Source organism: Phocoena sinus, chromosome 13 (assembly GCF_008692025.1).
Source record: "Phocoena sinus isolate mPhoSin1 chromosome 13, mPhoSin1.pri, whole genome shotgun sequence".
Lineage (NCBI taxonomy): Eukaryota > Metazoa > Chordata > Mammalia > Artiodactyla > Phocoenidae > Phocoena > Phocoena sinus.
In genome coordinates, this window is record NC_045775.1 from 19325949 (window position 1) to 19352618 (window position 26670).

The 26670-nt window shown below is 48.3% G+C and overlaps 1 protein-coding gene across 3 annotated transcripts in view; it reads right to left on the minus strand.

Moving 5' to 3' along the window:
* ADCY3 (adenylate cyclase 3) overlaps positions 1-26670 on the minus strand; it is a 92209-nt gene that overhangs the window by 43775 nt on the left and 21764 nt on the right. For all 3 annotated transcript variants that reach the window (XM_032652637.1, XM_032652636.1, XM_032652638.1), the window contains one exon: positions 14097-14246. In XM_032652637.1, the coding sequence (XP_032508528.1) occupies positions 14097-14246 (150 nt within the window). The remainder of the gene's footprint in view (positions 1-14096; positions 14247-26670) is intronic.

Here is a 26670-nt window from a genome sequence, read left to right on the forward strand (position 1 = left end):
AGCACGCATCACCTGCTTCCATCTTGGACCCGAAGCAGCAGCTCACCTGCAGGCTAAAATCCTTAGAGCCATCATTGACTTCCCACTCTCTCATCTCCTGTTCTACCCAGCATAAGTCCTGTTGGCTCTGCCTTCAAAACATACCCAGAATCCTCTGTTCTCATCACCTCCATCCTGGTCTGGGCCATTATCCTCTCTCACCAAAATTACTGCGATGCTTCTAACTGGTCTCCCTGCTTCCACTGCTATCTCTTCTCCACCATAAGCCAGACTGATCCATTTAAAACCTACAACCCTCCAATGTCTCCCATTTCCCTCAAGGGAAAAGCCAAGGTCCTAATGAGGCCCTGTAGAATCTGGCCCCCATCACCTCTCTGCCTCACCTCCTACCTCTCATCCCCTCACTTCTGCTCCATCTGCACTGACCACCTTGACATCCGACGAACATACCACAGGGCCTTTGCACTTACTGCTCATTCCTCTGATCACTGCATGGCTCACACCCTCACTGCCTTCAGGTCTCTGCTCCAATCTCATCTCATCGGAAAGCCTTCTCTGGCCACACGATATTAAACAGCAACCTCCCTTCACTTCTGGCAGGCTCTATGCTCCTTCCCCTGCTTTGTTTTTCTCCACTGCCTGTCCTACTTCCTAACATAGCATTTGTTTAATGATTGTCTCCCCCACTAGAATCTGTTCTGTTCACAACTGTATCCCCAGTGTTTAGAAGCGTGCCTCAAATATTTGTGGGATGAATCCTCTCTTTTAGACAGTCTGACAATCCTATTCTGTTCCCATTTCACAGGCAAAGAAATGGGGGCTCAAAGGGCATAAGTAATTGGCTCAAGGTCATGGTGCAAGTAAGTGGCCTGGCTCGGATGTGAACGCAAGCTTCACTCTGCACCCCGTGTTGTAAGACATTTCCATTTCTCAAGGCAGTCAGAAATACAAGTTTTTATATAGAATGTCCAAATTTTTAAGTATTAGAAATTTTTGAAGCTCTGGGCTGAAACAGAAACTGACAGGCCAGATGTAGTCTGGGGACTACTCACCTAATTCTCCTCAAGTAGATCTCCAAAGTAGAGGCCCTCACCGGGAGGGAGGGCCAACTCCCCTTCTGGGTTTTGTCGTGATGATTAAATGAGATAATTCAGTAAAAACTCAGCTCAAGACTGGGCAGAAGTAATTGTTAAAAACAAAACAAACAAAAAATGACTCCTATTACTAAACAAAACTTCATCTTTACAGCCAGATAAAGGTGGGGACGCACCACAACCCAGACCAGACTGGACCCCGACCTACAACTCTCTACAACTGTGTGGAGAGAAGAACGCTGCTGGAGGACGTCTCTGGGCCCAGGACCCTCCAGAGCCCGGCAGGGAGCCAGCGCGGAGGCCACAGCCCAGACACGGGGCCATGCACTAGCAGTGCCACCAGCGCCCAGTCCCCCGACCCAGCAAATGTCCCCCCACCGGCAGGGGCCCTCCACGGCCTTAGAACAGCCTGTCCTCTGCGGGCTCATCATGTGCATCACCTAACATGGGCTTGTTCTGCTACATCCTGGAATGTTAGAATGAAGAACATTCTGTGAAATCCGGGAGGTCAGAGCTGGACCGACAGAAGCACTAATGCCTACTTCACCATGGGAAATTCACCTTCTGGCTTTTCTCAAACCAAGAGGCCTCCAAGGCTAAACTAAAAACTAAAAAATACTCGTGAGTGGTTCTGTGAAGCAGTTAAGACAGCAAGCATCTTTGGAGGCTGCTGTCAGGGGGTTTCCTCCATGGCTCCCATCAAGTAAACGATGGGTTTGCCCCGCCTCCATCAGCTGCGACGACGTGCAGTGACACAGGAGGCAGGTCCCCAGTCCCAGCCCCACTGTTGCCAGGACGACAGCTGGCGCTTTGAGGGCTGACACTAGAAACCCACCCCCAGGCTAGGAGGCAGCCCCCTCATCTGTCTGTCTGTCTCTGTCACTCTGACTCCCCTCTCCCCACTAACTGAGGCTGAGGTCACTCTATACCTTATCCTCACAGCTAAAGGTCTTGAAGGGAACAGTGAGGCAGGCTTGGCCAGAGGTCAGAGACCTTCAGAAAGACCAGAAACTGAGCTTTTGAAAGGGCAGCAGTCCCAGTCCCAAGCTTCTCTTACCAGAGAAGTCTGAGTCTCGCGATAAAGGGGTGACCTGCTCAAGGGCAGAAAGTCACCCACCCAGGGAAACACTCCTGCACAAAGAAGAAACACCACCCCTAGTCCAAGGTGCCCTGGGCCTTGGGTTGGAGTAGCAGGAGAGGCAGAAGCGACTGCTCTGTCTGCGTCCCCCCAGAGGTGAGGGCCCTCAGCGCTCACCCACACCGAGTTCCCCAGGGCACCATGGAAGAAGGTGATCTGACCCCTGGCCCTAGGTGGGTACGGGTGGCGGTGGATGGTTTACTGGCCTAGAACCCTGCACAGGCAGCCTTGGGCTCTCCCCCCAACACCGGCTGCAGCTTCCTCCCCCAGGGGGGTGGGGACCAAGGGCAGCTCTCCTCCCCAGGTGAGGACCAGCTTGGTTTCCTAACTGAACATGATCTGAAGGAAGTGCAAGCCTGCCGTGTGCCCGTCATCCCTCCATCCTCCCCCACACCCTCCTCCACCACCTCCCACTCCCTGGGAAGCAATTCCGGGTATGTGCTTCGGAAAGGCTCAGAAGTCTAGAGTTTGTACCTGGTGACGGGTGTGTACTGGGTGGATTTCCCTGGTGCCTGCAGCTGTCAGGTGGCAGTCAGGGTGCTTAGCAACCCCCAAGGTCCCCAACTAAACCCTCGTGTTATGGTCACATGGGAATAAAGAAAAACAACTCCAGCTCCCTCCTCTGGGCCTCCTGCTCGACCCTAACAGGCCCGTGGAGCCAAGGAGAAGCTGGAGACAGGCCTGAAGTCCACCGGACCACCCTGTGGTCAACGCCACTGGACGGCCTAAAGCACCAGATATGCGCTGGGCAATGCAACGAGAGCCCTCGCCTGCCAGGGCCACACTCACAGAGCCTCAGCTCCATGAGGTCCCATCCCTCCTGGCAGAGGAGACAAGCTGAGCACCTGCCGGGGACGAGGCCGGCGGCCCACCCACCGGGCATCACCCGCCGCTAGCAGGAGGCCGCTCATCTTAGCAAAGGAGAGCCCAACCTCCCACGTGACAGCAGCAAAGAGGGCAGAACCAGAGGATCGGGGTGGGCTCCTGACGCCAGAGAGGAGAGTGACGGCTGGAGGCCACACACAGTGCCTCCTCCCAAAGCAGTTTAGAAGACAAGATAAACACTCGCCAGCAAAAGAAAAAGTGAGACATGGACCCTGAGAACTAAATTCTGAAAGGTGGTCTCCCCTGCAAATTGGGAACTTTTAAAAAAAGGCATTTAAACAAATGTGAGTACATAGGTGGCCAAACCAGCTTCTGTTTTCTCTCCCACCAGGACTTTCTGCAGCCCCTTCCAAAGCGTTTTCACATCTATTATCTCATTTTTATTCTCACGAGGGGCTTTCGCAGGAGGAAAAGTGAAATGGGAGTGTGCAACCTCTCCAGTGGCCTGCACTCAGCTCCAGAGACACATCAGCTGACATTCCTGGGATGTAAAATCAGCCCAGAGCCCATACCACTCTCCACGTCAGCCCCGACGCCTGGGGAGGAAGCAAGCTCTGTCCCGAGTGGAACCATGGACAAGGGTGCACCAGCCCCAGCCGGCTCCCATCCTGCCTCGTGGCTCCTCCTTGGTCAGCGTCCCCTGGGCTGGGGCCATTGCCATGTACTAAATTGTACAATATGGTTAATTTTATGTTATATGTTGTTCACCTCAACAAAAAGGGAAAAGAAAAATCCAGCAAACCTGAAAGTCTTTTCTCGCCGAGAACCCAATTTAACACACTATTTTTTAAAAATTATTTTTAAATGTAACCCCTGGATTATGGGAGGTTTTATTCTACGTCTCTGTATGTTCAAAATGTATCCAACAACGATAGTATGATGGTAGACAGTTCACTGCCTAGTCTTTAGCACTGCGCTAAAAAACCCTTTACACTGAGCTTCCATAATAACCATACGAGACGGGCATAAGACTTGAGTATCTGGTTCTGAACTGCTACATCTGAGAATAAGATGTTACTTTTATAATCAGGGTCAACACTCTTCCAAACACAGAAGAAGGAAAAAAGACTTGAAGGAATATGCCTCTATCAGTATTTTTTCTTTATACTTGTCTATTTTGATCAAATGTCACACAACATATACTGAAAAAGAAAAGAAACTCTTCCAAACCTGTGTTTACCTGGCTGTGACTTGAGCCAAATAAGGAAACAGCAGGCAACAGCCCACAGGATGTTACCACTGCCTTGGGGTCTGTTCCCTGCAGCTGGGGTTTTCAAATAGGCATCCCTGGGGGGAGCTGCAGGGTTCCAAAAGCAAAGAAGTCTCTTCTAGATCAACAAGGAAAACTTAAGTGCCTAAGTCCACCCTCATTCATTCCTGGGAAGAGTGTAAATTGTTTGAACCTCTATGAGACAATTTGGTAATATTTATCAACATGAAAAATGCACGTGCCTGGTTACTCAAAAAGTTAAATACAGAACCACCATATGACCCAGCAATTCCACTTGGGTTTATACCCCAAAGACTTGGAAAGCTGGGACTCAAACAGACACTTGTACACCAATAGTGGATGGCAGCATCAGTCACAAGAGCTAAAAGGCGGAGCCCGTCAACAAACGAATGGATATATACATACAACGAATGTTATATACATACAAAGGCATATTATTCAACCTTAAAAAGGAATGAATTCTGATACATACTACAACATGGATGACCCTTGAAGACATTATTCTAAGTGAAATAAACCAGTCACAAAAGGACAAATAGTGTAGGATTCTACTTATATGAGGTACCTAGGACAGTCAAATTCATAAAGAAAAGTAGAATGGTGGTTGTCAGGGGCCGGGGGAGAGGAGGCCGAGGAGTTAATGTTTAATGTGTAGAGTTTCTGTTTGGGAGGATGAAGAGGCTCTGAAAACGGACAGTGGTGATGGCAACACGATGTTGTGAATGCACTTAATGTCACTGAACTCAGACACTTCGAAATGATTAAAGTGGTGTATCTTCTGTATATTTTACCACAGTAAATATGCATATGTATATACACGCACATGTATGTATACACACACACACACACATATATACATATATATATCTAGATATAACTTTTAAAATGCACGTGCCCTTTGATCCAGCAATTCCACTTCTAGGTTTTGAGTTTTCAGATATATTTGTACACGTATAATATGGTGTCCCTATAAAGATGTCTATTACAGCAATGTTTGCAGTAGCAAAAAATTGGAAGTAACCTAAATGTCTACCTACAGGAGCCCTTTTAAATAAATGATGTTACCTCTACACAATGGAATACACTACTGTCACAAAAAGCATGAGGCAATTGCAATATGGACTTAGAACCCTCTCTAAGGGATTAGGTGAACAGATGGAGTGCAGAGGAGGGAACACACTACCATTTGTGTGTGAAAAGTCTGTACAGGCACAGCTCAGAGATACAGCGGGTTCAGTTCCAGAACACTGCAATAAACCTAACATCGAGATAAAGCGAATACTGCAATAAAGCGAATACGTGAATTTTTTTGGTTTCCCAGGGCATATAAAAGTTATGTTCGCACTATTCTGTAGTCAATATATTAAGTGTGCAATAGCATATCAAAAAAAAACCAATGCATGTATCTTAATTTTAAAAAAGACTTCATTGCTAAAAATCGTTAACAATCACCTACTCCTTCCGCGAGCTGCGATCTTTTTGCTGGCAGAGGGTCTTGCCTTGATGTTGATGCTGCTGACTGATCAGTGGTGGCTGCTGAAGGTGGCGGTAGCTGTGGCAATGTCGTCTTAGAACTAGACGGCAACGAAGTCTGCAGCGTCAACGGACGCTTCCTTTCACGAATGGTTTCTCTGTAGCATGTAATGCTGTTTGATGGCATTTTACCAACAGTAAAACTTCTTTCAGAACTGGAGTCCATCCTCTCAAACCCTGCCGCTGTTTTATCACTAAATTTACGTAATATTCTAAATTCTCTGATGTCATTTCAACAGTCTTCACAGCATCTTTACCAGGAGTAGAATCTACCTCAAGAAACCATCCTCTCTGCTCATTCATAAGAAGCGACACTTCATCCATTAGTTTCATCAGCAATTCAGTCACATCTTCAGCCTTCACTTCTTTTTTTAAAAAATAAATTGATTTATTTTGTTTATTTATTTTTGGCTGCATTGGGTCTTCGTTGCTGTGCACGGGCTTTCTCTAGTGCAGCGAGCGGGGGCTGCTCTTTGTTGCGGTGTGTGGTCTTCTCATTGCGGTGGCTTCCCTTGTTGCGGAGCACGGGCTCTAGGCACGTGGGCTTCAGTAGTTGTGGCACACGGGCTCAGTAGTTGTGGCTCATGGGCTCTAGAACACAGGCTCAGTAGTTGTGGCGCAGGGGCTTAGTTGCTCTGCGGCATGTGGGATCTTCCCAGACCAGGGCTCGAACCTGTGTCCCCTGCATTGGCAGGTGGATTCCTAACCACTGTGCCACCAGGGAAGTGCCAGCCTCCACTTCTAATTCTAGTTCTCTTGCTATTTCCACCACGTCTGCAGTTACTTCCTCCACTGAAGTCTTGAACCCCTCAGTCATTCACAAAGGTTAGAATCAGCTTCTTCCAATCTCCCATTAATATTGATAGTTTGACCTCTTCACATGAATCACGAATGTTCTTAATGGCATCTAGAATAAAGAGTCCTTTCCGGAAGGTTCTCAATTTACTTTGCCCAGATCTATCAGAGGAATCACTCCCTATGGCAGCTATAGCCTTACAAAATGTATTTCTTAAATAATGAGACCTGCCAGTTGAAATTACTCCTTGATCCATGGGCTGCAGAATGAATGTTATGTTGGCAGGCATGAAAACAACAGTCGTCTCCTTGTCCACCTCCATCAGAGTTCTTGGGTGACCAGGTGCATTGTCACAGTGCAGTAATATTTTGAAAGGAATCTTTTTTTCTGAGCATTAGGTCTCAACAGGTCTTAACATAATTCTTAAGGGCCCTAGGATTTTCAAAACAGTAAATAAGCATTGGTTTCGACTTCAAGTCACCAGCTGCATTAGCCCCCAATAAGAAAGTCAGCTCATTCTTTGAAGCTTTGGAGCCAGGCATTGACTTTTCCTCTTTAGCTATGAAAGTCCTAGATGACATCTTCTTCTAATAGAAGGCTGTTTCATCTACACTGAAAACCTACTGTTTAGTGTAGCCACCTTCATTAACGATCTTAGCTAGATCTTCTGGATAACTTGCTATAGCTTCTACACCAGGACTTGCTGCTTCATCTTGCATTTTCATGTTATGGAGACGGCTTCTTCCTTAGAACTTAGACCTCAGGAACCAACCTCTGCTGGCTTCAGTCTTTTCTTCTGCAGCTTCCTCACCTCTCTCAGCCTTCACAGAACTGAAGAGAGTTAGGGCCTTGCTCTGGATTAGGCTTTGGCTTAAGGGAATGTTGTGGCTGGTTTGTTCTTCTATCCAGACCACTAAAACTTTCTCCATATCGGCAATAAGACTCTTTTGCTTTCTCATCATTCTTGTGTTTACTGAAGTAGCACTTTTAATTTCCTTCAAGAACATTTCCATGGGCTTCCCTGGTGGCGCAGTGCTTGGGAGTCCGCCTGCCGATGCAGGGGACATGGGTTCGTGCCCTGGTCCGGGAAGATCCCACATGCCGCGGAGCGGCTGGGCCCGTGAGCCATGGCCGCTGAGCCTGCGCGTCCGGAGCCTGTGCTCCGCAACGGGAGAGGCCACAACAGTGAGGGGCCCGCGTAACGCAAAAAAAAAAAAAAAAGCACTTTTCCTTTGCGTTTACAACTTGGCTAACTGGTGCAAGAGGCCTGGCTTCTGGCCTATCTTGGCTTTCGACATGCCTTCCTCACTAAAGCTGATCATTTCCAGCTTTTGATTTAAAGTGAGAAATATGTGACTCTTCCTTTCACTTGAACACTCAGAGGTCATTGTAGGGTTATTAACTGGCCTGATTTCAATATTGTTGTATCTCAGAAAATAGGGCACCCGAGGAGAGGGAGAGAGATGGGGGAATGGCTGGTCAGTGGAGCAGTCAGAACCCACATATTTATTAAGTTTGCCGTATCATAGGGGCGCAGTTCGTGGTCCCCCAAAACAATTACAATAGTAATATCAAAGATCACTGATCACAGATCACCACAACAAATATAATAATAATGAAAAAGTTTGAAATACTGTGAGAATTACCAAAATGTGACCCAGACACACGAAATGAGCAAATGCTGTTGGAAAAAATGGTGCTGATAGACTTGCTTGATTCAGGGTTGCCACAGACTTTCTTTTCCTTTTCTTTTTGGCCACGCCATGGCTTGTGGGATCTTAGTTCCCGAACCAGCGATTGAACCCGAGACCTCGGCAGTGAAAGCACAGAGTCCTAACCACTGGACTGCCAGGGAATTGCCACCACAAACTTTCAATTTGTTAAAAAAAATTCAATATCTGCACAGCACAATCAATAATGTGAAGTTCAATAAAGCAAGGTGTGCCTATACACAATGATTTGGAAATAGAATAGCTCTGAAAGGATACACAACAGAGATGACAGTGGTTGTCTGAGGGATGGGAAAGTGGATGATATACAGAGGGAAACTTACTTTCCGTGGTACAGTTTTTTTCATACCTTTGTAATTTTATAATATGTACACTTCTGGCTACTCTGAAATAAACTTTAAAATATTTTAAGTAATGTCCGATTCTTGCTTCTTATAGAGGAGTTTATATCAGACCAACCCTTTAGCCAAGAACAACTATAAAAGCCAGATAAAACACAAAAGAACAGCTATCTGAAGGCAACAGGAAACAACCAAGACAGCTAGGACTTCAGGGCACAAGCTCTCTGAGGGAAGGAGACACGTTTAAGTGAACCCAACACACTCTGCCACCTTTTCCCTTGAGACCAGGGTTGAGAGTCTGAACAGACAGCAATTGCTAGAGCTTCCGAGGGGCTGGAGAAATAATAACTGGTGAACAAGGATTCCAACGCAGAGTAGAGGGGTGAGATCCTGGACAGAAGAGAACCATAGAAAAGTAAGCCTGACTTTCTCTACAACTATGCCCCTTGAGGCATTTGCCAATCCCTAAGCCGTATGGGGCAAGAGACCGAAAATCCAAGCAGAAAGTGACAGGAGGCAAAAATCAAAGGATAGTTTTGGCAGTCTCTTAATGCTGAGGAATTCAGGGTCCCTCAAGAGGAGGACACCCTTTCAGTCAAGACCCCTGAAGGGGTATTTCCTAAGAGTAGGCACAGAACAGAAACAGACCAGCTCACTGAACCCAGCTTTAAATCTTCTCACCCCCACATGGGATCAATCTGAGCTAACCCTACTATAACCATCTGCTGTGAGAAAAGCAATCCTGTCTGGAGAGACACAACATCATTTAGGGTTGCTATTATTTTCCATACACAATATCCAGTGTTAATTAAAAGTCCAGGATGCCATAAGACAGGACCAAAAGTCAAGAGAGAAAAGCAGACCCATCAGTATTCTGATACCATGGTTGTCAAAGACTTTAAAATAAATGTTTAATATGGTTCTAAAAACAGATGGCAAAATGGGGAACTTAACCAGAGAATTCAAATCTATTTTTTAAAATCAAATGGAGAATTTTTTAAAATAAAATAAAATGGAAATTCTAGAACTGAAAAAAGTACAATACTGAAGTTAAGGATTCGAGAGATGAGCTCAACCATTGAGTTGACAAAGCAGAAGAGAGGATTAGTAAACTGAAAGTTAGGTCAGTAAAAATATTCAGTCTGAAGCACAGAAAGAAAAAAAGGAAGATACAGACATTTATGGAACATGGTAGAAATGTCTAATAAAGATATCTAGAGTCATAGAAGGAAAGGACAGAATGACAGAGAAGCTACAGAAAGATACTGGCTAAAAATTTTCATCAAGCCATCACTGCAAGAAGCTCTCTGAGAACAAAACAGGGTAACTTCAAAAGAAAACTCCTAGGCAAAACTAAAACCGAAGACAAAAAAAAAAAACAGTAAAAGCAACCAGAGGAAAATAATATGCATTAGTTTAAAAGGAGCAACAGTATTATTGTACAACATGGGGAATATGGCCAATATTTTATAATAACTATAAATGGAGTATAATCTTTAAAAATCGTGAATCACTATATTGTACATCTGTAACTTACATAATATTACACAGCAACTGTACTTCAAAATATAAATAACAAAAGGAGCAACACTATGTCCTATGGCTGGAAGCCCCAGGATAATAGAAAGACACCTTCAAAGGGCAGAAAGTAAAAATCCAGAAACCTTAAATTCTATATCTGATAAAAAATGACTTTCAAAATTGAAATTAAAATAAACACACTTTGGGCTTCCCTAGTGGCGCAGTGGTTGAGAGTCCGCCTGCCGATGCGGGGGACGCAGGTTCGTGCCCCGGTCCGGGAGGATCCCACATGCCACGGAGCGGCTGGGCCTGTGAGCCATGGCCGCTGGGCCTGCGCGTCCAGAGCCTCTGCTCCGCAACGGGAGAGGCCACAGCAGTGAGAGGCCCGCGTACCGCAAAAAAAAAAAAAAAAAGAAAAAACCAAAAACAAAAAAAAACCCCACACTTCTAGCAATTAGAAATGGAGAGAATTTAGTGCCAACATACTGACTTGAAAAGCAATATTAAAAGGAATTCCTCAAGGAGATGGAAGCACAGCACTGAAGAAGAAATGGAGTGTAACTGAGAGGGTAAAATATGGGCAAATGTAGGTAATGAATATTAACTGTAGAAGACTATAACTTTATGAGACTGTTTTGTGGGGCTTAAAACATATGTTGAATTACATTACATTACAATCGAATTACATAAAATACATTATAATCGAATCACAATGTCGTACATGTGAAGCTGACAAAACACTGTGAATCATCTATACCCCAATTTTAGAAAACCTGAAATAAATAAATAATAAAATAAAATATATTACAGTCGCCAGAAAGTATTGGGGAGGGGGAATTAAGTGTTGTGAGGTCTTTGCACTGTGACCAAAGACGCAAAAAATACTTTGGGGTAGATGCAAATGAATCCTAATTGACATTTATTGACCTTATTTCATTTCTGAAAGACATTTTGATACATTTTGTAGAATATACATTATTCTTTTTTTTTTTTTTTTTTTTGTGGTACGCGGGCCTCTCACTGTTGTGGCCTCTCCCGTTGCGGAGCACAGGCTCCGGACGCGCAGGCTCAGTGGCCATGGCTCACGGGCCCAGCCGCTCCTCGGCATGTGGGATCTTCCCGGACCAGGGCACGAACCCGTGTCCCCTGCATCGGCAGGCGGACTCTCAACCATTGCGCCCAGGGAAGCCCCAATATACATTATTCTTAACTGCATCAAAACCAATCACATGCTGGGTCAAAATCAAGTTTCAACAAATTTCAAAGAGCTAAAACCATGCAGAGCATATTCTTTGACCGCAGTCAAATGAACCTAAAAATCAATAATAAAAAGATAACTTTTAAACATTCCCCAGATATTTGGAAGTTAATGTACTCCTAAATAGCTCATGGATCAAAGGCATCTCAATGGATGTAGAAAATATAAATTTTAGAATTTAGAAAATGGAAGTAAATGACAGCAGGGATATGACATATCAAAACTTGCAGGATAAAGCTAAAGCATTGTAATGAGGAAAGTCTATAGCATACGTACATGTTTTAGAAAAGAAATGCTGGAAATTAGCTATATCATTCCATTTTGAGAAGGTAAAAAAGAACACTAAATTAATCCCAAAGAAAGGAAATAGAAAGTTAGAAGCATAAATTAAGGAATTATAGAAACACGAAAAGAACCAAAAAGGTGTTTCACTGAAAAGGCTAAAACATTTAATAAACCTTAGTAGGACAAATTAAGAAAACATTTAAAAACAGAAGGCACAAATTACCAATATCAGTAATGAAAAAAGGAACACAAATCCCATACATAATGACACATAAAAAGAAAATATAATGAACATTAAATCAAAAATATGAAAACTTAGATGAAATGGACAAGTTCTTGAAAAAACAAAAACTTTCCAAAACTCATGCAAAAAGAAATGTAGAACGTTCTATCTTTAGATGAAACAACCTTCTCATGAAGAAAACTCCAGACCCAATAAGGCTCCACTAGTGAATTCTTCTAAACATTAGAGGAATAACCTAAATCTTCCTTAAACTTTTCCAGGGATTAGAAAGAGGGAACATTTCTCCAATTAATAAGTCTGGCATAACCATGATACCCAAACCTGTCAAGGACATGGAAAGAAAGTTAAAATGGCAAGCAGCTCTCATGTCCACAGTCACAAAAGCACACAGGGGTGGTTCTTCTCAGCCAGACCCCAGGCTCCCCGCACTGATCCTGCCCAAAGGGGCATTAGAAAGTGGGCCTTGTGGCCTCTGTACCTCAGCCTGACCATCACTGTTTCCAGCTTTACTGGTTACAAAGCACTTCTGTGTTTCCCATCTGACCCTCAGCAAGATGAGTATCAACATCTCTACTTTGGAGTATCAATACCCCCACTTCACAGATGAGGGAAGTGAGGCTCTATGGGGTGGATAACTTGTCTAAATCATCCACCCAGCGACTAACAGATTCAGGGTGAGACTCACCACACCAGGAGGCCCCCACCAAGCACTACTGAACGTAATTGAAGATGTCCTGGATTATACATTATGAGACAGACAAGATGAACACAGATGGGTATGCTGAAAACTGCACAGACTATATAAAAAAGAACTCCCCGGTCTAGCTCAGTGGTGACACATGCATTTTTTTTAAATGTAGAGAACCCAGAGGGCTGCCTCCACATTACGAGAGATCAAATGCAAACAAGAACCAAGACAGTATAAAAAGCAGAAATTAAAGAATGCCTTTGAAGGAACTCAATAAAGCCAGTAAAGCTTTGCTGAGGATTCTTTAAATATGTTCAAGCCGCAGCAGCTCCTCGGTAACCACAGGATACAGGGCCGAGGAGAAGGGGACGAATATGACGGGCCCTTTGTCACAACGGAGGTAGGAAGGCTCCCCTTCTAAAGCCCGTCTTCTGAAAGAGATGAGTCCGAGGCCCAGCTCAGGAGCTTCTAGATCTCATTGGTAAACAGAGAGAGAAAGAACCTCCCAGGACAGACAAAGCTAGGACACATCAGCTAAATGACTCAGTGTGTGCCTTCAAATAGCACTGTCTAGAGAACATGGGGCCCACCAGTGGGGCCCCCCCCACCTGGGTGGCAGGGTCTATAAAAACAGCAATTTCAGTGAACCCACTGAACCCAGAGCAAACAGCACCACCTGAACACAAAATGACATGGTTTCCAGAGCAGAGAAATCATGTTTTCAACCTATTGAGTTTGTTTGTTCAGGGCAAGTCAACCTATGGATAACAGGACATTGGTGGATGTAATTTCTGAAATCCTTCAAAAAGCATGTGAGATGAACCCAGACCAAAAACTATTTAAAAGACTGAGTCACACGAGAGCGGGGAGTCTCTGCAGTGGATCAGGCTGGAGTAAAGCCAGTAAACAAAAGAGAGGGGACGGCAGGCAGGCACTTCTCTTGATGGAAAAATGTAAACAGCGGGCTCCCCAGGGGTTGGGCTCAGTTTTAGGTCTTCACAAATGACTTAGCGGGAGAAGGCAGTGGGGAGATTTCCCTGAGCCTGTAGGAGGAGGGGTGAGGGGCTGATAAGACTTCACACACAAGGGCCCCCGAGGCCAGGGGATGGGTCTCCCACCCCTACCCCACCGCAGGGAGAGGAGCCCTGAGAACAAAGTAGGTGAGCGATCTGCCCAGGGGGGTGTGGCAGAGGGAGCGGGGAGAGGAATAACACAGAGTGATGCCTCCAGAGAAAAAGAATTCACATGGAGCCCTGGGGTACCCACAGTAACTGGGTTCACGCCCTTCCGACAGGCCCCAAACCCAGGCTCCAGGCCGGCACTGCCCCAAGGCCACCCCCAAAGAGCCTCACCTGCTGCTGGCTCTGCTCCTCCAGGTTCATCTTCACCTCCAGTGACTGGCGGGCCTCCAGGAAGGCCTTGCGGTGCTTGCGGTCCGCCATGTAGTAGGACATGATGCCCACAACGATGGCGCACAGGTAGAGGAAGACATTGGCCAGCATCTGTATCCAGAGGAGGAAGAGAGGAAAGGACAATGGTCAAGGCATGTCTTCAGGAGAAGGGTGGAGGAGGTGGGCAGGTGGTGACCAAAATCCAACTGCAAGTTGCCCACTGTCCGGGGAGGTCCCCAGCAAAGCTTCTGACCTCGAGGGGCTATTCAGATCCCTGAAGTAGACCCTGCCCCATCACCATGGATGAGTGAGGGGACTGCTGTTCTCCCTTCCACCTTTTCATGGTAGGGAAGCTGGCCAATCCTGCCTACCTGTGCAGCCTGAGCAGTCCTTCTGCTACTCATCTATTCACTCGCTCGCTTGTTCAACCACCACTTACCGCACCCTTACTTCGTAGGCGCATTTAGGTACTGTGCTGACTAGCTGGGGAGGAAAGTGAACCAAGCCCAGATCTACTGGCCAGGGGTGTAGAATCCTAACAGCTGCAGATCATATGGAAGGTCACAGGAGACCAGAAGAGGTCCTGGGCTGATTTAGTTGTCACGATGCCACCTAACACGTGTGCCTCAGGCTACAGGCTTCTGGGATTCACATGCATCCTCTGAGCCAACCCCACCTGCCAGCAGGTGAGAGGGTGGCCAGTACCAACATCCAGGTCTCATGAAGAACTGAAGCTCCAGGAAGGGGAAGAGGCAGGTGGGATCTGACGTCTGTCCGGTGAGCTCAGTGCATTGGCACCAAGGGCTTCTTTGGGCATTGAGAACCTGCTCCCCCACCCCTGGCACCCTGAAGGCTGGCCTTGGTCCCCAGCCCGCTCCCACAGGCCGCCAGAGGTAACCTTGGCTATGGACCTGACATTCAAACCACACCTGACTTCCTGGGGCTGTCTGCTGCCGGCTCCTATCCTTGACCTGACTGGACCCCATCTGGGGCTGGACCAGGTTCTAATTCCTCCCACTTTTCCAAGACCACTGGCCATGAAGCTTCTCCAACAAGGCCTGTTTCCAGGTCTGGTGCCTCCCACTCCCCTGAGGCTGCCCCACGCTCCCTGCCTTGATTCCCTGAGGTCCTGCCAGAGGTGGACAGACCCCTCCTCCCAAGGGGGTGGTTTCTGGAGCAGAAGTTGGAAGTTGAGAGGCAGGAAGGGAGACAGAAGTTCTTAGTTTCTGACCCTAGGGGAAGAAAAGATTGGCCCAGCGGAACATAATACATTCTGGGGTAGGTGAAAAATGCAGGGAAGTCAATTTTTAGATGTTGAAACAAGACAGTTTAATAGACAATAAGGCAAGTTAATTCTAACATTAATTTCCTGGGTACTCTTGGTTATGCTGTATCCCTCTGACTGTTTTTATGTTTCATTGTGGCTTTTGGTCGAAACTAACCAGGAGGACCTACCACCCCCCACAGAAGCTTCCTGAAGAGTCTGTACTTGAGCACCAGTCTAAGCCCAGGGGGCACTCAATAAAGTAGGTGAGGTGTGTCTTGGTGCTGGTCATCAAATCACTGGGTGAAGATTTCACGAGCTTCTTAGATGGCTGGTTCTAGCAACTAACAACCAGCTGTGTTCTTGGGCCTGGGCAGCCTGATCGCCTACACCGCCCGCGGGGCAAGCAGGGCGTTTCAAAGTCCTATAGGACGGCTCCTGCACCTTCTTCTGGACCGTGACGACCCATTCCCATTGGAGTGGTCAGTAATACGAGTACGCTCTCAGGCCACTTCCTAAACGTCTGATGATTGGAAAAGCTGCCAATTTATCATTCACGTTCAGTGAGTCAAAGCAAATCACACAGATCACTGGGTCTCAAAGCCAGTCTAGCCTGAGGTCTAGGAACCTCCACCTCCTGTGGGGTCCGTGTGGCCTTAGAGACCTGCGCAACTCCAAGTTCATGGTGCAGGAAGCTCGTCAAGGTCAGGCCGCACCCCCTGCGTCCTCACCAAGCAGTGGCACTCCACCGAAGCCCACGCGGGGTCCAGACACAGCAGCCACCGGGCCAAGGGTCTCCGGGCTGACGGGGCTTGGGGTCCTGGAGGGCGAGGGAGGAGCCACACGTCTGGACCCCACACCTGCCAGTGTCAGCAACTGAACCAGGGGCTCCAGACAAGGCAGGCTGACCTGGGGCCACAGGCCTGTCTCTGCCCTGGCCACAACCAGCCTGGGCTGTCACACGGCTGGGGACAGAGCTCCTCACTCAGGGGTCTTCCTGACCACCTCACGAGGATGCATGAGGCGGGCTCTGTAAAATGTACAGTGCTGAGCTGCCGTCGTTACCCACAGGGCATCCACCTAAGAAAACCAAACCTGCAGACAGGCTGTCAGAGAGCAACTCTAGTGGAAAAGTTTCAAACCAAAGATTATAATACAAAGAATAAGAGGATTCAGGGACTCCCCTGGTGGCACAGTGGTTAAGAATCCACCTGCCAATGCGGGGGACACGGGTTTGAGCCCTGGTCCGGGAAGATCCCACATGCCATGGAGCAAATAAGCCCGTGCGCCACAACTACTGAGCCTGCGCTCTAGAGCCCGCGAGCTAGAACTACTGAAGCCCATGCACCTAGAGCCCGTGCTCCACAAGAGAAGTCACCGCAATGAGAAGCCCGCGCACCGCAACCAAGAGTAGCCCCCACTTGCTGCAACTAGAGAAAGCCCCCGCGCAGCAACGAAGACCCAACGCAGCCAAAAATAAATAAATAAAAATAAATTAATTAACTTAAAAAAAAAAGAGGATTCAGGTTGGGTTCACGCCTGGGGAATGTCTAGGCAGGACAGCATTCCTTTCATTGAAGTGCACATTTTAAAATAAAATCTACTTTTGCACTCACTTGTAGGTACAGATGATCTAGAAAGTAAATTTAAGAGGAACGCTGGACTCCGGTACTGCCCCTCGCTAGCCGGGTGGCTGCCAGGTCACATAACCTCCCTGATCTCACTTCATCATCTATGAGCGAGGGAGGGACTGACTCATCTGGAAGACCCCTCGGTCCTGACACTGGTCCTCATCAGACCTCACTTCTGAGGGCAAAGGTTGGGATTGGAGATGAACCTGATCCCGAGAGGCCAAGGGAAGGAGAGCAGGTCAGTTCCAAGTTAGCCAGAGCACCACGCTGCCTCCCGGGCCCTGGGCATCCCCGGACCCAGAGGCCTCATCCCCTTCCTGACCTGCACTCTCAACTGCAGGGATGCGGAGGGAAACGGCCACATCTGGACCATGCGCTGCAGTCAGGTGGGTCCTGCAGGTGCCATCCATGCCAGGGAACTCCCTCCCGCCTTCCAGTGAGCACAGCTGTTGCCAGACAATTCTCCCGACAGTCCCAGGCCTTGGGTCTCCTGGAGCTCCCCCAATTCTCTAAACTTGCCTCAGCTAAAGAAAGGGCCCTCAGGGCGCTGCTGCTCTGGTCCACCCGACCTGTCTCCAGGGCTACGAGGCCCAGAAGGAGTGAGGCAACCCCCGGTGCCAGGCACGGTGGGGCAAGAGGCTCAGCCTCCAAGTCCAGGGCACAAATCCACTAAGGCAAGGAGACCTCCAGCCGAGGAAGCAGGGGTCCGCTCTGGGGAGGAGGGTTGGGGACGGAGCAGGAGCTGCACTGCAACACGGTCCCCTGGGGTGATGGGGGCCCAGAGGTGCACAGGTGACCGGCGGGGCGGGGGAGGGTGTGGACAGCAGTCCCCGCGTGCAGCCAGGGCCGGGAGCCCCTGATCCTGACCTGTTTCCTCACCCGTAACATCCTCTCACATCACAACCTTACGTTCTAGACACGGTCACACACTTCACCCACCTCATCTCATTTAATCTTCACAAGGCAGGTGACATTATTCCAATTTTACAGGAGAAGGAATTGAGATTAAGCAAGGGCTCAAAACTAGAGGATAAGGTTTCTTCCTGCCCTCATCTCATTATTCTCTGGTGCAAAACCCCACCCTACAAGCACCCCTCAGCTAACTTACATATTTATAACCCCACCTTTCCCCAGAAAGGCTATTATTTTCTAAAACTAAAATTAAAATTTCCACCAAAATACCAGCCCTAAAGCACTTATTGTGAGCTGCTTGCATTTTTAATCTGAAACAAAGTAGTACATCTACAGATTTCCACAACTTCCATACACATGGGTGGTCATTAGCTCTAGGCTCAGAAATCCCTAAATTATGCCTGTAAGTGTGTCTCACTTAGCAAAAGGGATGTGCTCCTCCTAACACACTTGGAAAAAACGAGTTATGCTCCTTCGGCAGTGAGCCCCGAACAGCGCCAGCGCCGAGGAATCGACGGTGACCAGGACGCCACCGCGGAGCCCGGGAGCCCAGCGGAGCAGGTCCAGGTCAGGCCACGAGGATGGGTAAGCGGGGCAGCTGTCACCTCTCTAACACATCCGTTAGTACGGCCTCTCGCTACAGTTTAAGAGCTGCAGACCCAGGAAAACCTTTGGCCACCAGGAAAGGTTGAACCCTAGAGAGAATCTGAAATGTGTCTCTCATGTGACTATGACAAACGGGCTCCTCCCAGCTGAGCCTTGACCTCTGCAGGCCTGGGATGAATCTTCTGATGCTCCCACCCCGGTGGGAGGGGCGAAGGGCTTCCTTGTCAGAACTCGTCTCTTCTCCCTCCAGGACTGCCTTTCCAGCACCCACTGCTGTGCAAATACCCTGCAACCCTCAACACTCCAGCCACAGCCGGCCCACCTGGCAGCCCCTCTTCCTGCTCAGTCTCCCATCTCCCTTCCTCCCTCTCCATCCTCCTCACACACATCTGTCCCCTCTCTAACACCTGGGGCACCTGCTAAGGCAGGCACTGCTGTCCTCCTCACCCCTGTGTCCCCAGAGCCTAGCCCAGGCCTCATCCAGCACCCGGTGCTCAGGAACCCAGAGCTGCTGGGCTGGACGGACCAGGTAATGCAACCACGTCACAGACTCACCCCTCACCTGACCCCTTCAGCATCTGGCCAGCAGACAAGAAGCCAGCATAAAGTCCACCTCTGGCCCCCACCACCTCCCTGGGACCCGCCTTCTAATTAATACCCTGTCTGCTGCACCCCACCCTAAGAGCAGAGAGGAATGGGGCTCGGTCACTCCCCCAGGACGGAGGAGACCCCCAGGACAGGAGGTGGGGGACAGTCCAGGAGATATTCAGAGTATAAGGCAGAGCATACAAAGCGGTGAGAGAAGGGTGGGGATGGGTGGTGGGGTCTCATTCATTCAGGAAGAGGTTAGATGGCTTCACACATGCGCCAGAGAGAGAGACGGGGCCTTGGAAACATGACGACGGGGCTCTGATACCACGGCCAGTGAACAAGCGTGGTCCGAAGGCTTCTGCCCTCTCTAGTCATCCAAACGACGTATTTGGAGAGTTTCAGCTCCACTTTCCAGTTCTGAAAGTGAGCAGGAGCCCCGATGCGCAGACCCTCACTCCTGGCTCTTCCCAGTGGTTCGGGGCCAGCGACGGCCGTCCACACTAGACGGGCGATGCCCGCCACATCTCCAAGACTGAGAAGCCCTGCTCTGGGGTGCCGTCGAGGTTAGCTCTTCGCGTCCCAGTGGGCTCCTTTAGACTGGGCAGCAGTCTTATTTCAAACAAATTGTTCTTTTTTTCTTTTAAACACAAGGTTTTAAAAATAATGAATAAAATGAATGCTTCTCCCAAGTGGGTAAACATTCAGCTTCATCTAACCCATGGCAGCTGGATAATGTGTTTACAATACACCCCAGCTCAGAAATGCAACCGTGAGAAAATTCCTTTACAAGATCCTTCCTCTTGGAATCTGATAAGTCACTATGTCCCACACATTTTCTAACAGCCCACAGGGACAGGGACTGCTCTTAGTGGGGCTTTAAAATGGAAGTCAGCCCATCAGAGGCAGGCTGGTGGCTCAAGTGCCTAGGCTGACCTCTCCCTATAAACTCATTCCGGCCTGCAGATTCCAGAACATTCCCAAACAGGGGAGAAGAGACCGAGGGAGAGACAGCAGCTCTGGGGTGTCAGTGTCCATGTCAGCTGCCCTCGGAGACCTTGTGAGGCTCTGCTGCTGGGGGGAGGCCCCTGTTCATTACAGCTAACTTAGATGTTTTTGAAAAACACTCCCCAAGGAGCTGCAGGGCAGGAAGGGGCGGGGAGAAGGCACCTCCGAAGGCAACCAGCCTCCCCAACCTAAGGAAGACTGGCCGGAGCCTGTGGTGGCAGCCACACAGTGCCCGTGGGGTCCCCACCTGTGGAGCCATGCTCCCTGCAGACACTTGGAAGGGCCTAGTAGTGGGTTAACACATGGCAAAGAGGTTGGGCCACGCCATCTCAGAGACCTCCCACACCACCAGCAGGCTGTGTGACCTGGAGCAAGTCACTTAACCTCTCTGAGACTTGGCTTCCTCATCCTCACCGCAACCCTGAAGGCTGTTCCACTGAGATTAAAAGAGAGATTCTAGGCAACACCACCTAACAGAGGGCTTGGCGTAAAATATGTTCTAAATGACTTTTTTTTCCTTTTCTTCCAGAAAGGAGAAAGAAGATTGGGACCTAATAATAATACTTTAATGAAGTTTTACAAGAGACTTCATATTCATTATCTTATTTGTTTGTCACAACAGCAAAGTTTTCTTATTCTCATTTTGTAGAAGAGACTTGAAGCCCAGAGAAATTAGGTTATAAGCCCACAGACTCCCAGCAATGCTGAAACTGGAACCCAGATCTCCTTCCTCTTTTCTTCCCCCTACACACACAGAATTTAAATTTCAAGACATTAAAAAAGCTCTGTCCCAGCCCAGAGGACTGAATGTCAGAAGCCAGCCTGACCAGGCACATGTGGCCTGGGGGCAGATCCGCCGCTGCTTTCCTGGCCAGCAAGCACACCACCCAAACACGAGTCCAGGGCCCCCTTCCCTATGTTACTGTCTCCTTAGCTGGGTTGTGATGAGGGTCGGCAGAGGCTGGGCGAAGTCCTAGGTGCTGGAGGTCCCCAGGGAGCACAGAACCCAGTGAAGACCTGGAGCATCTCTGTGGGTTGGGGGGTCTGTAGACAGTGGGGTGACGCTCCCGTGCTGCCCCGGAGCAAGCTCCAGCATCTCTCTGCCAAGAGGCGACTGGGGTCTCCAGCAAATACAACCCTGCTTGACACAATGCAAGGTTCAAGCCTTGGGGCACTGTGACCTGCCCTTCCAAGCCAGACATTTGTCAGGTTTCCGCCACGTGCCTCAAAAGGACTTCCAGAAGCTTCCTACTTGTTTAATAGCTGGGACATGCCTCTGCTAAGAGATATGCAATGTTCACCCTCTTCCAAAACAAAGATGACTCCCAGATAGGCATCCACCCATCTCGACATGTGACACAAGGTCCCTCATGACCTGCTGGGTGGCCAGAACAGCTTCCCAGGTTGTGTACTGCACACCCCTAGGGGAACCACTCCAGACTCAGACACGATGGCTCCCCCAGAGACGTGGAACAGGGAAGCCTTGACCATTGGGCTCCAGGGTCACCCTTATGTCTTATATCTGCCCACCAGGCTCCCTTCACTCCAGCCACACTGGGCACCTCTCCGATCCTCTAACAAGATGTGCTATTTCAGGGCTCTACAGCTCTAACCAGAACATCCTACCCCTGCTGCCCACACACCCCCGCCCCGGCCAATGGAGGGCTACACTGTAATGAGGCCTTGATTAAACCAGGTCAAGCATAAGCACACATCACACACCTGGCCTCAGTCACCCCTCAGGGACTGTTAGCTGTTGTTACTAGTTCAAGATTACCTCCAACACCCCTCCCTGACTCCCCAAACGGAACCCTCCAACCAACCATCTGTCCATCCACCTATCCATTCACAGATTTACTGAGTGCCCACCCTGTGCCGGGTTGGTACTTGGTATTTAGCAGTGAATGAGGCAGAAAAAGTCGCTGCTATCATGGAGCTGATGATCTGGTAACAACAGACAAATAAGAAATAAGTGATTCAACAATCAGAGTACCAAAATTCAGCAGACAATAAAAATGATAAAGTGACTGGGAGACTGCTGGCCCCGTTTCTTCACTCCCCTGTAAAGTACCGTTCAGCCGCGGCTTTGCCATAGCCTCAGGGAGAGTGATATGTTCCTCCCTCCTGCTGACTCGGACTGTGTGATTTGCTTTGGCCAAATGGATGTCAGTGCATATGACATAAGCAGACTTTTGAAATACACTTGCTTTCCCCTTTGTGCTTTTGCTGTCACCATGAGAACATGCACCAGAAGTTCAAAGGTCCAGCAGCATGAGAGGCTCATGGAGCAGAACTAAACTCAAGCTGCAGCTTGTAGCCAAACCCAGCTGAGCCCAGCCTAGATCAGCCACATCCCAGCCAACCCACACGCGTGTGAGCGAGAAATATGTGGTTGTGGGCCACTGAGCTCTGAGTTGTTTGTTACAGAGCATTAGGTGAAAACAGCTGACTATGGTTAGGTGGTTAGGACTGGTCTCCCTGAAGCAGTGTCACTTAAACTAGAATATGAATAACAAAAAAGCCCCAGTCACAGGAGAAAGAGCCTTCTGGATGGAGAATATACCGGTGCAAAGGCCCTCTTTCCCATGAGACACTCACCCACCTCCTGATACATCTGCATATATCGCCCCGACAAGGAGGCAAAGGAGCACCTGAGGTCAGGGTGTGTCTTTTACATTTGCAGCCGCAGGGCCTGGCACAGCTACTGGCACAGAGCAAACGTTAGCTGCACGAATGACTATAGTAGAAAGAAGCTGAAAGAACAGTCCATCCTCCACTGAGGCGTCCCCTTTAATGAGAGAGCTAAAATCCAGCTACAGAAAGGCTGAGCAGCAGTTCTTAACTGGGGTGGGGGGTGATCTGGGCCCCCTGAGGAACATTTGGCAGTGTGTCTGGGGACATTTTTGATTGTCACGACTAAGGCGGAGGATGCTCCTGGCATCTACTGGGTGGAGGCCAGGGATGCTACTGAACACCCTACGGTGCACAGGGCGGTCCCCACAATGAGGAGTTGTCCGGCCCCAAATGTCAATAGATCTGAGGTCGAGAAACCCTGGCCCAGGCAATGTCTTCTTCCTTTTTGATTCCTGAGTCTTCACTTGAAACTTTCCTGAACTTTTGGATTAAGGAACTCTGAGGACAAAGACGGCACAAGAAGATTTATTTTTATATCAATCATAGACCTCGTGGGCTAAGAGGAAAACACTACTGATACTTGTTGGACATAAGGACACAGTAGCTCGATAAATGCACCCACGATGGAAGGCAGGCCCAAGTCACAGGGGTAGAGACGATTAAGACCAGAGAAGACCACCTGGTCTGTCTCCCTGGAGGGGCAGAGGCAGGAATGAACATCTCACAGTTGGCATTTGATACTGACCAAGGAATTATTTGCTTGAAGTCTGTGGACCAGGTTAGGGGAAGTCAGTGGATCCCTAAAATTAGGGGCAAAGTGTTTCACCCTTTTCTGGGCAGCAAAGTCCATTGCTTTCACCAGATTCTCCAAAAGGTCTGTTAGCCCAGATGATTAAGAACCACAAAACGAATGAAAAGCTCCCCATTTCCTCTTGTGGCTTCTTGGCAGAAACAGAAAACATCAGGTCACAGCCCTTTGTGTCTTTTCTTACACATGTGACCCCATTAGTCACCTTGGTCTTTTTCTGCAGGCCAAATAACTCCCCTCCTACTTAAAGGAATCTATTTTTTAAATGTTTAATCACATTTGGCTTCAGATTTTTTTTTTTAACCCCTGAGTTCTCGCTGAGTGGTGGACCCCATGTTGGGTCCTGGAAAGTAAAAAAGAACCTCAAGAGCTCAAATCTACTAGGGGTAAAGAAGCTACAGGAGGGACTTCCCTGGTGGTCCAGCGGTTACGCCTCCGTGCTCCCAATGCAGGGGGCCCAGGTTTGACCCCTGGTCGGGGAACTAGATCCCGCATGCTGCAACTAAGAACCCACATGCCACAACTAAAGATCCTGCACGCTGCAATGAAGATCCCACGTGCGGCAGGCAGCTAAGACCCGGCCCGGCCAAATAATCAACCAACCAACCAGTATAAAAAAAAGAAGCTACAGGAAAGGGAGGAAGCATAGATTGATTCTGAGGTAGAGGAGGACAGGTCGGCAAAGGTGTTATTTTCTACTGTACAGCAAAGTTATTCAGTTATACATATATACACTCTTTTTTATATTCTTTTCCATTATAGTTTATCATAGGATATTGAATATAGTTCCCTGTGCTATACAGTAGGCCCCATGAGGGAGTAAAACGGGCTGGACACACTCAATTGTGGGTTTTCACAAATATTGACAACATGGAGCTTTTACATACATATTAATATATGGATGCTGGATGGTAAAAGCAATTTAAACCAATTTCTCACTGAGGACCACTGTTAAATAAAGGAAAGGTGAGAAGTAACAAACTATACGCTTATGTGAGTTACCAGAACAACGAAAGGGTTCCACACTGCCTGCTCTGGTCTTCTCACCTCTAAGTAATCCTACTTGCATTTAGTGCAGAGATCCTAACTTTCCGGAATTGTCTTTGAGTGAACTTGAGAACAAAGGTACCAGCCCAGAGGAACACGTAATCTGGAGACAAAAGAAGAGTTCTAGATCATCACACAAACTTAGCAAAATGAGAAAGGAATCCCCAATTTCACAAGCACACTGAAGCCCCTGCAAATATGGAACAGAGCAAACTCGGGATTCCGAGGACTTTGTACCTCTCAATTCAAGATGACTCATATCTTGAGAGTAAAACTTTTTGCAGACTCTCAGCTGCAGAAACCAGCGTCACAGCTTTCTCCTTGGGGATTCAACTGCCTCTCTTCTCTCCCTGAGTGCTTCTGAGGGATTACTCAGCATCCCTCATCCCTGTAGACTCTCAGAGCCTGCCTGGAGACATCTGGGATGTGGTTTCTTAGTCACTGGTTCTGACTTGACCCTTCAGTGCTTATTCCTTAGTTGCTGTTTCTCTAGTTTCTGATCCAGGTGTGTTGGCATCCAAAGGAAAAATGATTAAGACTCAGGAATCTAAATGTCACACTCCCCCAGGTGATTCTCTTTTATTCATTATTCTAGGTGGTGTAGTAAATGGCAAAACAAAGCCAAGATCCTCCAACCTTCCTGGTTCTTTAAACCAAACTATAAACATATGCGATCACTTTACGTTATCTCCCTATGCCTATTGCCTATTTTTCTTCCATCCGTTTTTTCTCTTTCCTTTTCTAACAATCTTCTGATCCTTGGTGCACCCTCACCCAGAGTTACTGCACTTCCTTACCGTCTTTCCCTATCTGACCAGCATCTCTTCCATACGTTCAAAGCCACATCCACTGAGATGTTTTCCATCCGTTCACCCTGTTTCATGTGTCCTACATTTAATTCAGTTCCCTGGTTTTCAATTCAGATCTTAAGTCATTTTCCAAGTTTCCTTCTGACTGTCCCAGCCCTGTCTCCCACTGCCCCCCATCTCCCTGCTCTTGGTAGAGCTAGTACACACTCGCATCAGACACTCCACAGCCCGGTCCTCTCCATGCACTGTCTTGGTCACATGACAAACAAAAACTTTCAAATTCCACAATCTGAGCCTCAAGCCGTGGCAAACTATCACCACTCCTAAAATTCTTCAGCCTCAAGTGTCTTGAATTAGCGCCACCTGAGTGGGCTCCCCTCCCCCTCCCTCAAGGGCTCCCAACCCTGCACCACCTGAGAATCACCTGGGGGCCATGCCCGGGCAGCATCCCAAAACAGTGAAACCTGAGGCCCAGACATGGCACTGTTAAAAACCTCCCAGGTGACTATATATGTGTAGCCCATGGTCAGTGGGAACACCCAAGTCTGTCACAGTCTCCCCAACCATCCCCGGGCTGAAGGTCCCATTTCTGCCAGCCAAGGGTTGGGACCAGAGCTCACCCGACTGTGCACCTCAGATAATTAGCACCCAGGCTTGCATCGTCTGAAGTAACCCTTTGTTGACTGACTGCTCTCCCTGTCGCTGGTGCTCCTTTCTGCACCTCCAGTGGGTCCTTCACTCCATCTGGTCTTTTTGGGTCTTCCTCATCGGCCTCTTCTTGCCATCACCTGGCCCAAACCCTCACCTCCCACAAGGCTGGACACAGACTCATTTCCCTGGCCCCTCTCTGGTCCTGTTAACCCACCCCCTGGTATCAGGTTAATCTTCCAAACTTAGCTTTTTGCAAGTTCCACCACCTGCTCAAAACACCTCAAGAGCTGACAATCTTCCAAAAAGTAAAGTTCAAAATCCTCATTCTGGCATTCGAGGTCCTACATACTCTGGCCCCTGTGACCTTTTCTAAATATCGCCCACAGTCCCCTGATGTAAACCATCTGCTTTAGCCAAGGTGATGTCCCCAGCATTGTCACCCAGCAGGCACTCCTGACCTCAGCATATGTTGCAGCCCACACTCCGAGGGCCCTCAAACTTTTCCACTGAAGTACGTGGAGAGGAAGCTTCACCTCTTCCCTTGCTGGGGCACGTGGTTTTTGCATTCTATTCCATA